The sequence below is a fragment of the Chrysochloris asiatica genome, unplaced genomic scaffold (genome assembly GCF_000296735.1).
Source record: "Chrysochloris asiatica unplaced genomic scaffold, ChrAsi1.0 scaffold00008, whole genome shotgun sequence".
Classification (NCBI taxonomy): Eukaryota; Metazoa; Chordata; class Mammalia; order Afrosoricida; family Chrysochloridae; genus Chrysochloris; species Chrysochloris asiatica.
This window is the reverse complement of record NW_006408526.1, coordinates 31415158-31427263: the sequence shown is the minus strand read 5'-3', so window position 1 is coordinate 31427263 and position 12106 is coordinate 31415158. Positions and strand designations below refer to the sequence as shown.

The window sequence follows — 12106 nt, the reverse complement described above, 5'->3', positions numbered from 1 at the left end:
CCCAGACTAGAAAGCAATAGATTTCTTGCTTCTGCCACAAATTCCCCCAGCTGTGAGCCTTCCAATCTTCTAAGTATTCCTTTATATGTGGTTCAGATTTCTGGGACCATCCCCTGATCCTGCTTGGTCAGGTATTCTGTGTTGTTGGTGGTGGAGCTCTGTACTACACGTCCACCCGATTCACCATCTTGTTTGTTCTCTCTAGATAAAATGTTTGTTTTGTTTTGTTTTAAATGTTTTATTGTGAATTATATGATAGTTTTAATGGGAGAACATTGGTTTTACATTCATTCTATCGTATATCGTCTCATTGCCATGGTTACAGTCCCCTCCATGTAATCCTTCCCCCGTTAGATAAAATGTTTTTAAGAGGTAAGATAGATACTGTATGCTGTTGTTAATGTTTGTCAAGTTGGTTCCAATATATAGTGACCCTATATAGGGTTTCCAAGGCTATAAAATCTTTGCAGGAAAAGAAAGCTTCATCTTTCTCCCACAGAGCATTTGGTGGGCCTGAATTGCTGACCTTATTTTGCAGTCCAGTGCTTATCCTATAGAACCACTGTGCTCCCCAATACTATATGCAGAAATGTATAAATATTTATTAATTATTGACTTCATGGGGAACTAATTTTGTGGGGTTTTTTTTTAACCCTTTGAATTTACATATAAGATTGATTCATCTCCTTTGTTTGAGAAGAAACAGTAATGGAAATTTTGGGTTAGTGTGTTTGAGTTGTAATCAAATTGAATATATCTCTTTTTTTCCTAGGAACATCGAAATCGTGTATTTCATGATTTCCGAAATGGCTTATGCCGAAATCTTGTTTGCACTGGTAAGTACTTTGTAGTTTCTTTTAACCTCTAGTATAGTCCAGCCCATTCTGCTATTACTACCAGAATTTCTAAACTTTAGAATGAGCATTAACTCTTAAAATTAGTTCCATATTAGAAACTGCAGAAGACCTGTTCTGGCATTCATTGGTCATATTTCTGCCTTTTAAACCACTTTTGAGATTTTTGTGTTTTCTGAAAAGTTGCACTATATGAGATTGAGCCAACACAAAATGAAGAGCTTTAAGAAACTGCATAATGTTTCAGAGATTATTTTAAGCCTTTTAATTTTTCCCCAGAATCAGATGGGTATATAATTTTGGTTTATTTCACTATATGCATACAGAGCACATGAATTCAGTGCTTAAGGCATCAAGTTGATTTTCACTCACGCCTGTGTGTCAGATACTCCCCCCTTTTGGTTAGCAGCCAGACACACTAACCATTTGTACCACTCAGAGACTCTTTATCTCTATATTTGAACTATATTTGCAGCATGAGATGAATAACATAAACTAGGCTTCTGAATAAAGAAAAATAAATAAGTTTTTTTTTCTAATTGAATTTATAATATACAAGGGGGCTTCAAAAATTTGTGGAAAAATTCCACTGTCTTTTAATTCCATATTTCTACAAATTTTTTAAACACTCATAGACAACTAATTACACTGGTCTTAAGTATATTGTCCAATCAGTTTTTGCATAAAACCACCACCTAGACCCAGATATTAAGGATCTCAGTCTCTGATTTTTTAAAGGCGCTTCTCTAGAAATGAACTCCAGTTTTTTTCTAGCAGAATTTTAAATTTGCTTACTTGAAAAAAATCACTCATGAAAAGGGCTGTAATATATTTGGCATCTCTGTTTTACATTTGAAAGAACAGCTGACATAACTGAATTGACACACTTATATTTATCTGCAGACATTTTAAGTATGTTGTAAAATACTCAAATTATTAAATATCTGTCCTTTAGTTGGAAGGATATTATACTCCTAGAGTTTTAACATAGGGTCTATGTCCTTTTATTGTTAAATATATAATTTTGTCTTGATGAGAATATGCGCAACAAAACATACACTAGTTAACTGTTTCTCCATGTACCACTTAGTGACATTATTTATATTCAAGTGTGTAACCATTCTCACCCTCCATTTCTGAGTTGTTCCTTCCCCTTTAAGTTCATTGCCCCCTAGGTCTAAATTGTAACATTTCTGACCTCTACTCATAATGACCTTGGATGTTCTCTATATTTCATTTTTATTATATGTCATTTTGAAAATCTCATTCAGGTAGGTAAATGTTAATAATAAGATTCTAAGGTAATGTGTGCAATTTTTTTTTTAAGGGCCAAATAGTAAATGTTTTAGATTTTGTGTACCGTACAGTGTCAGTTACAAATACTCAGGTCCGCCAATTATAGTTCAAAAGCTGCCTGAGGTAATGAATAAACAAATGGACTTGGCTGTATTGCAATAAAACAGGTGTTGGACTGCATACAACAAATAATAAAAGTTACTTGCAAATACATGAAGTATGAATAATTAAGAATTCAGAGGAATGAAAAATAACTGGCTTAGGTGGTCTGAGAAGAGATGGGATTTAACTTCACTTTAAAAAAGCTAGATAACTTTTCATATGGAGTCTTCTGGTGGTGCCAACAATAATGTACTCATGTTACTAACTGAAAGTTATAGATTCAAGTCTACCCGTGAATGCCTCAAAAGAAAGGCTTAATAATCTACTAAAAAATCAACCCCTGAAAATTCTGGAGTACCATGATTCAGAATCAGCTCCACAGAAACTGGGGGTGTTTTTTATATTTAAGTTTCATGCATATGGAAGAACAAAGTTTAAGTGAGAAATTGGAATAAAAAATGGTCCAGAGAAAGATTTATTAAAGGAAGGATAAGTAGACAAGTTTGGTAGAGATGGACAATTTAAGGAAACATGTTTGGTAAATTAGAACCAGATTATAGAGTAGAGGAGGACCTACAAATTGAGATTTTTATCTGGCGGTAATTTGAACTAGTGTACAAATTCTAAGAAGGTTTTTAAAATGTTAGTGTGGGCATTATGAATTTTTAGGAGTGAGGATCAGATAAAAGTAAGGAAACTAGGAAGTAAGGAAGCCTATAATGTTTTACTTCATAGTTTTAAAAGCCTGAACTAGCATAGTTGTAGAAATAAAAAGAATAGTAGAAGGAATAGGATAATAATAACCATGCATATCCATTCACCTCAACCCTATTATAAGTCATTTTGCAGAATGGAGTCAGTTATTTCTACGTCACAGTAGTACTCTTGTTGAGGTTTTCTAGGTTTATACAATGAAATTTAAAAAATATTTTGATCATGTATTAAATACTGGATTAAATGCTAGAAAGACTAAAGAAAACTACTTTTGAGTCTCAAGTTTATATGAGGGTTCATCAAAAAGTACTACTAAAAAATAAGAAAATTTTTTATTAAAAAAATATGAAAAGATGAGGCTATTGTTTCTCAACATATCTTCCATCTAAGTCTGTATACTTCTGAAGACAATATTTCCATTTTTATAACCTTCCCAGAAGAATTTGGTGTTCTGTTTACACCATGACAAAATAAAAGTTTTGATATTCTCCAGGGACTCAAATCTTTTTCCTTTTTAATGTTCTTTGAGTTTGGATAACAAAAAGTCTAAAGGGACAAGATCAGGGCTGCAGGGTGGTTGAGGTAAGATACCCAGTAAATTTCTCCTAAGACAACCCTTGCTATCTTAGAAGAATGAGCAGTTACTTTGTCATGTTGAATTAAAATTCCTTGGTGCAACTCTCCTGGCCTTTATCTCCTCAGTGCAATTTTCCATTTTCTAAAACTTCTTCATAAAAAAACTCCCATGATTCTCCTGTATCTGTCAAGATTACCTCTTTCGAATCTCCAGGAAGGCTCCCTACTTTGTAATGTATAGTATGTTAGGTAGAACCCTGAGCCCTATCAAGAATCTTCTGAGGTGGGACATTCCCACTTGAACGGACAAGCAGACCAGCCTGGAACAGCTAGAGGAACAGACGATACTTCTTGCAGGAAAAATCCAAAAATAAAAATGGCAGTCTGATTGACTACTATAAGAACAAGTAAGTTGTTCGCCAGGGAACCATCAAGGCAAACAATCAAGTCCCTCAAGGACAAACTACCCCCAAAAAACTAAAACTCAAAGAGAATACATGAGCAGTCAAATAAGCTTGCTGGTGACCACGTTGATTGGTGAGTAGAAGTGAGGGAAAGGCAGCAATGAAGAAATGAGCTGAGTTCAACCACGTTCCATGGACTCTGATTGACCTAGAGATGAGAGAGAGAAGAGGAATGGCTGCCTAGTCTGAAGTATGGTGAGTCCTGGGGACTACTGAGCCCATGGACAAGGACATAGCCTTGGAGGGCTAGAGCTGAGAGTGAAGCATCCAGCTGATACGAAGTGAGGGGAGAGACACAAGAACACCCAAATTTCTAGATAGTACCCAATCAACCTAGCTTCAGTGGCTTGATGATCAGAACTTGACTAGCGTAAGTAAGATTGAAGAAAAAAGGGTTTTGGTAAAGGAAACAAGTGTAAATTGCTACGATTTGATGAATCTGACAACATTTATGGATATAATAGCTCAAAACACCAACTGATAGGGAAGGAGTCTTCACATAAAGTATACAGGGTAGATAGGGACAGGCACCTTAGACATTGCCTACTGTAGCGGTTACGAATCAGGCTATGAACCTCAAGGTCAGCAGTTCAAAACTACCAGCCGCTCCTCGGGAGAAAGATAAGGTGTTCTGCTCTCGTAAAGATGTACAGCCTCGGAAACCCTGTGCAGGGTCACTATGAGTCGGAATCGACTCCACGGTACTTAAGAACAACAACAACAACCTAAAATGGAGGTGGCTATAAAGGCAAAAAGTAACTGGCTTACAAGTTTTCAGAGTGTGCAGGGAAGGGGGGATGTAGAATCTCCGCTGAATAGTTCTCATCTAGTGAAAGGAGATGGTGATAAGATTCTTAAGATTTAATGAGTAATTTTTATCATAGGAGTCCTGATGTAGCGCTGTGGGTTAATGCGCCAGACTGCAAAGTCATTTGAATGAACCTGCAAGGTTGTCAGTTCAAGCTCACCAGCTACTCCTCGGAAACCCTATACAGGGTCACTTATGGGTTGGCATCGACTTGACGGCACTTAATAACAGCAACAACATCATGAAAGACTAGAAGACTCCCAAAAGAAAACTACCAAGATGTACCACAATTAAACTTTCCAAAATCAAAGACAAGGAAAAAATCCTGAGAGCAGCTTGAGAAAAACAAATAGTTACCTACAAAGAAAAACCAGTAAGACTAAGTCCTGATTTCTCAACAGAAACCATTCAGTCAATAAGGAATGAGATGGTATGTACAAAACTCCAAAGGAAAAAATTTATCATCCAAGATTCATATACCCAGCAAAGCTGTCCCCTCAAATAGGATGACAAAATTGGGACATTTCCAGATGAACAGAAATTAAAGGAATTTGTAATAACCAGATCAGCTTTACAAAAATTACTAAACGGTATCTTTGGACTGAGAACTACCAACAGCATGCAACAACCTGAGATTAACATACATGACAACAACACCCATAACTCAATCCCAATTTAGAAATGTTTAAATCAAATGTACAAGACCGATTATAAGGAACCAGAGATATTAATTCATAATGAAGGTCAACTACAAAGAAAAGGAGGGAATAGTGTAGATACAGAATTTCCAAATGGTGAGGGAGTCAAATAGATTGCAAGATAAAACACGCTTGTTTTAAACTGGGGAAAAATAATAATTACAGGGTAATCCCAAAGAAAATTAACACACCTTCCCATCAAAATAAAAAAGGAAAATCAGAAAGATTTTGTAATCATTAAAAAATCAGAAATGAAAATGCAAAGAAACCCACAAAACGAACTCAGCACAGAAATTATGTGACATAAAGAAACCAAACCAGCAGCACCACAGGAAAACACAGCAAAATGACGGTAATCAATTCAGACCTATTGATAATCATAATGAATGTAAATGGAGTAGATGCACCAGTCAAGAGATAGACAATAACAGAATTGATAGGAAACAAGATACAAGCAAGATCCTTCAATATGCTGTCTACAACAGACAGACCAAAAAGATGGAGATACACCAAATGCTATTAACAGAAGGATGGTTACACAGATTTTGGCACACACAGTGGAATACTATGCAATGTTGAATAACTGAATCTGCAAAATACCTCACAATATGGATGAAGCTGGAGGACATTATACTGAGTGGAGTTAGTCAATTACAAAAAGACAAATATTGTATGAGATCAATATAAAAAGTTAAGACAAGTTTTTTTAATTAATAAAAAAAATTAATGGTAATTATGGTGGGAAAGGGGAGTGAAAATTATCCAGTGGCTATATACATGTTAACATGGGTGACAGGGCAAGCAGTATACAAAAGCAGTGTTGGCAGAGGAAGGATGATGGGAGGAATGTAATAGTTAAAGTGAGTAAGCTAGGTTAACTGATGGTACATGGAGGGATTGCAACCATTGTAATGGAGCAAAGGAAATGATTTGCTGAATAAAAAACTGATGATCTGTAAATATTCAATTCACAAAAAGTATTTTATATAAAAATTAAGACAAAATGAAAATTGTATTTTGTAGATCTGTTTACCCGAGGTATTGACATACAAGCTGTGAATGTGGTGATAAACTTTGACTTCCCAAAGCTGGCAGAGACTTATCTCCATCGTATTGGAAGATCAGGTAAAGATATTAACTGGTACAATCTGTAACACTACTATTTAGCATGTATATTTTGGCAACTTTTGTTGCAAAGGAACATCCATTTTGTCATTTGAAAAAGGTGGTATATAGAGTACTACTTTGGACTGTGAAACTGAAGATTCAGGGTAATATGTGTATATGTTGTTGTCTAGTGCTGTTGAGTCGGTTCTGACTCATAGAGACACTGTATAGGGTTTCCGAGGATTGGCCGGTGAACGTGAACCGCCAACCTTGTGATTCAAACCAGTCTTGCAGTCTAGTGCATTAAACTGCAGTGCCACACCAGGAGACCATGAAAGTGATTTCATGTTCTCAGAATGGCACTGAACAGAAATACTGGCATTATGTAGTTTTGCTGCTTACAGATTTACACATTTATTCTCATACATTATTAGCTTGTTTTTCTATTAATTGTCTTTATTTTGGTTAGGTCGTTTTGGTCACCTTGGCTTGGCCATCAACTTGATTACATACGATGATCGCTTCAACCTGAAAAGTATTGAGGAGCAGCTGGGAACAGAAATTAAACCTATTCCAAGCAACATTGACAAGAGCCTGTATGTGGCAGAATACCATAGCGAGCCTGTAGAAGATGAGAAACCTTAACAAGCATGTGCGTACCTGACAGAATATCCAAATGATCCAAATCTTTCAAGAAAGGAAAAACATCAATAATCCTCTTTTTCCTGGAGGAAATTTGGTGTCCCACCATGTAGAATAGTAATAAAGGGTAAAATACCTGTTGGCATAAATGATTGTAAACCATAAGTAGCTCTTGAGTGAGATTTAGTCTTGTAACTGTTGTTATTAATTGCTGTAAAGTTGATTCTGATTTGTAGCAACCTGTATATGGTTTCTGATGAGCAGCTGGTGTGTGTGAACTGTCAACCTTGTGGTTATCCTACAGTACCACACCAGGAGTCTTCTTGTTATGTGCAGTAGACTCAGTTCCAATTCATAGTGATCCTGCATTGGGTTTCTGAGGAGCAGTTAGTAAGCTTGAACTGCCAACCTTGTGGTTGAAACCGTCCTTGCAGTTCAGCGCATTAATCCATGCACCACACCAGGAGTCTTATTGTTGTTGTTACAGTGCTGTCAGTTAGGTTCTGACTCATAGCAACCCTACATTGGTTTCTGAGGAGCATCTGGTGAGCTGAACTGCTGACCTTGTGGGTCAGAATGACCTTGCAGTCTAGCACACTAACCCACAACACCATACCAGGTGTCTCATTAGAGAATCTATAAATGGTGTTCTTGAATGCAATCTCCCTTAATGGAGTGGTATTTTATGGTAAACTCTGAAAATAATGAAAAGCAAAGTAGGAATTTTTTCCAGCAAGTTTGATTAAGAAAATTATGAAAGTATTTTCTAAATATTTTCTGTTCTTTTTTGTCTTTATTACTCAAGTCATGCCTGTTTTTATAATTCATTCTTAAGTTGATGTTATTGTTGTTAAACTTTGTCCAGTCAGTGCCAGTTTATCACAACCTTATGTAAGGTTTCTGGGACTGTAAGTCATTGCAGGAACAGAACTCATCTTCACAACCCTGTATAAGGTTTCTGGGGCTGTTATTTCTTTGCAGGAGCAGAAAGCCTCATCTTTTTCCCATAGAGTAACTGGTGGGTTGAAACTGCTGACCTTGTTGTTCACAGTCCAGTGTTTATCCTACAGAGCCCCGTCACACTTTCAGTTTCTAATGAGTGCACTAATAATAGGTAAAATTAGCTTTATCACCTTATTAACAGTTGTGTGGTAGGGTTGTATGAGGATAACTTAACTATCTTTTTATAAAACCCATCTGATACCCTGCACAACCACATCATATTTCTGTACTTGGTGACTCTTGGCCTCAACATAAAGGAATTTGGCTGTTGCAGATATTTTTCTAAGGAAAATACTTGATTTTAAACATAAAACCCTCAAAGCTAGCTTAGCTAGATTTTGTTTGTACATTGGCAAATTATTCAGTTCATGGTAACATTTAATATATATATATATACACACTCTGGTAGTATAGTGGTTACGAATTGGGCTGTGAACCACAAGGTCAGCAGTTCGAAACTACCAGCTGCTCCGCAGGAGAAAGATGAGGCGTTCTGCTCCCGTAAAGATTTACAGCCTCGGAAACCCTGTTACAGGGTCGCTATGAGTCGGAACAGACTCCACGGCACATAACAACAACAACAAAGCCGTTTGAACTGCAAGGTCAGTGGTTCAAGCTCACCAGCTGCTCCTTGGAAACCTTATACAGGGTCACTATGGGTCGGAATCGACTCGACGGCACTTGACAACAACAACAACATATATATATACATGAACTGTTATTGACGAGTGCTATTACCAGGATTTTCTGGCTTCTGTCTCTTTTTGGAGGAATGCCTGGGTTCTGCAGTAGGCAAATAAAGGCATTAGAAATGACAGTCTAGAGCTTTTAGGTGTACCAAGAGATTTATATGTAGTCTGTTGTGATTCTAGTTTGTATTACTTTTAGTCAGAATGGACTGGACAGCGTTGAACAACAACAAAAGATTGTATAGTCTTATATGTTCTAGTTTGTGTTATTTTCACAAATGTTAATTTTTGGTTTCCTCCCTTTAGGCTTTGACAAACAGAAGGCCCGTTTGGATCTGTGACACATCGTTTTCGGGGGATGCTCTTCTCTTTGTGTGTTTTTCATCATCTTTTCTTTTGGAACTATGAAGACTTAAAAGAGCTCAGACTTTCATTTTTCTTTTTCTTTTTTTTTTTCTTTTTTTAAGTGCTGAAGAGAAAAAAGCTGAAAAGAAGGAATATACCTTTTTTGTTCCACTTGTTTGCACTGTGTGCTGACTGAACATTAGTTGCACTAACTGCTGGTTTTAAAAAAAAAAAAAAAAAATTCTGGGGGAGGGGGACAAGGAAGGAGGAGAAAGAAGAGAAGGGGAGAAACCCTGAAAAGAGAAGAATCTTGATGAACACACAAGCTTGTCTGCAGTTTCAAAATTCTCCAACAGCTGACTTCCGAGTGCATTTCAACTTCTCCTTGGTTACTCATCCGTTTTTTAAGCCTAAAGAGCTTATTACTTATTTGTGCGAAGTGCCTTATGCTATGAGACCATTCAGAATATCATCTTTCAGACACAGCCCAAGGAATCAACGAGTAATTTTTTCTTTTTTCCTTCAGTTTTTGTCTTTTTGTTTTGGTTTCACTTTGAAGTTTCTCTCTTCCCTTTCTACACACGTACTCAAGCCCAGGGCTGGAAGATGAAACATAATAGTAATGTTAAACACCTTTTATTTTTCTTTATGTGGAGGAGTTGATATGCAACTGCAGTTCATCCGCACTGTAAATACATGTATTTAAAAAAAAAAAAAAATCCCAAGTAAAAATTTCTTTTGGGCTGAATAGATGCACCATCATCGCTCCCAAAGGAAAGAGCAGTCTGTCATTGCAGGAGCCATATGACAAGCCTTTGTGCTCTGTAGCAGAACACTAAAGACTGGTTTTACATACGCCTCCATTAGCAGTTATGGCACTTGATATGTAGACATGTCAGAGCCTTGACCCTCTTTCCTCTGTGGTAAAGCGTGTCCCATAGAAAATTGGGTGTGTATACTTGTATAAACTTTGTAAATAAGTTTTTTTTTTTCTGGGTTCATATATATATATACATATATATATATATTTTTGTTTTGTTTTGTTTTTTGTTTTGGATGAAGGTTGCTGGGATTAAGGGGATTAGAGTGATTATGGGAGCAGCTGAAGATGAGAGGGGCTCAGTTTTCCGCAACACTAAATTCTAAATGTACCTTGGCCTTATATTGTAGAAGATCTCTACAGGGATCCTATATTAGAAAAGGGACCCTGAAGTCGGATCCAATGTGTTATGCTACACTGTCTCATCTAGTACCTTTGGAGGAGACCCATCAGAGAGCAAGCAAGGAAGGTTCAAAAATTTGTAATTCAAGATGTTATTTTGAGAAGCTCTCTGATTTTACTTCTTTTCCCCCTTTTTTAAAAATTGAACTTTTAAAGCTCTACAAAAAGGGTCAGTGATTAATCTACCTTGCAGTGTGGAGATTCTAATGAGTGACAGTGTATAGTATAAAGCACGAGTTTGCATTTCAGAATATTAACCAGTACCAGCTTTGGTAACATCAGCAGTTCTGAAGCTAAATACCTATGGATCATATCCTGTAGTGTATATAAGTGTTGTCCTCTGCCCACCTTGATAACATAAACTCTTGCAGAAATGGGCAACCTGAGAGAACTGTTACTACAGTGCTACAGAAAACTGCTTGCCATCTTCTGTGACAAGAATTGTTACCTGTTGTTTTGCATTGTAAATTGCTGGCAGATGCTTTATAGTCAGTAGTGTTGCTTTAAATTGTGCCCCTCCCAACATGCTTGATGTTTGGCCTGATCTCCAGGCAAAAGGAGTGAGATGAATCAACCAGTGAACTTTTTTTTTTTTTTTTAATGTTTTTTAATCCCTTTTAACCCAGTATACTACGTCAATCAGGAGGCATCTAGGAGAAAAAGGTAAAAACTTGATTTTTTAAAAATTTCATTTCCATAGTCCATCGTTTGTCAAAATCTTAAATTTAAGTCCTGCATATGATAATGCTTTCAAGCTTAACTCATCAGGATAAAGAAATCAATTTGAAGTTGCTCTTTGGTTCTGCCTAGTTCTACACGAAACTGTTTGTGACTCAGATTCCTTGAGGTTCAAAATCCTGCAGATGCCTCCTGATTAGACATAGCCCTAATTCCTTCCAACTGTAGCAAGAGCTGCACAGTACAAACTCAAAAAAGAACGAGTTCATTTATTTGGAATCCAAGCCACGTATGTTCTATCCAGCCAATGCTGATTTATTCTGAATGCGATCCCTAGCTAATAAAGTAACTTTTTTCCAGGGAAGGGTTGGGGGGAAGGAATTTAAAAGGCATCACATTTTGACCAAAACTCTTGCCTTTGTACTGATGCAGCTCTCTGTTCCCTCCGTCTCTGGCGAGATTAAGAGGGATCATTATTAAAAGAAAAGCAAGAAAGGTGTGTAAATGCAATTTTGTATCTCGCTAGAGAGTGTGTGGGTGACTAAACAGCACAGTCTCCTTTGCCAGCCTTGGACTGTGCTCTGCCTGGTGCCACATGCCTGTGGGTCCCTCTTAAAGCACAGACTTAAAGTTGAAAGTATTACTGAAGTACAGCCTCAGATGAGGCGTGGCACTTAAACTCTCTGGGGTACCACTGTTGGACAGAGACAGTCTTGTAGAGGCAGCTGTCCAGTTGTGGTGCTTGATTCTTGAATAGGAATTGTTGTTAAATGGAAAGATGCTCTAAAGACTAGGTCAAAACCTGGTCTCTTTTTTTTTTTTTTTTTTTTTTTTTGAGTCTTTAAGTTTTTATTGTGAGGGTTTCAAGAGAGAGCATGGAGTCTTGCTACATGCACTTCAGTCTTTGTT

At 36.9% G+C, this 12106-nt stretch overlaps 1 protein-coding gene across 2 annotated transcripts in view; it reads left to right on the top strand.

Annotated features, from left to right (window-relative positions):
- The window catches only part of DDX6 (DEAD (Asp-Glu-Ala-Asp) box helicase 6), a 51175-nt gene extending 39509 nt beyond the window's left edge, over positions 1 to 11666 (top strand). Inside the window, exons 11-14 of one of the 2 annotated variants that reach the window (XM_006833892.1) lie at positions 773 to 836; positions 6536 to 6637; positions 7089 to 7271; positions 9259 to 11666. In XM_006833892.1, the coding sequence (XP_006833955.1) occupies positions 773 to 836; positions 6536 to 6637; positions 7089 to 7264 (342 nt within the window). In that variant the 3' untranslated portion in view covers positions 7265 to 7271; positions 9259 to 11666. The remainder of the gene's footprint in view (positions 1 to 772; positions 837 to 6535; positions 6638 to 7088; positions 7272 to 9258) is intronic. The other variant, XM_006833891.1, reaches the window with a different exon arrangement.
- The last annotated feature ends 440 nt before the right edge of the window (positions 11667 to 12106 follow it).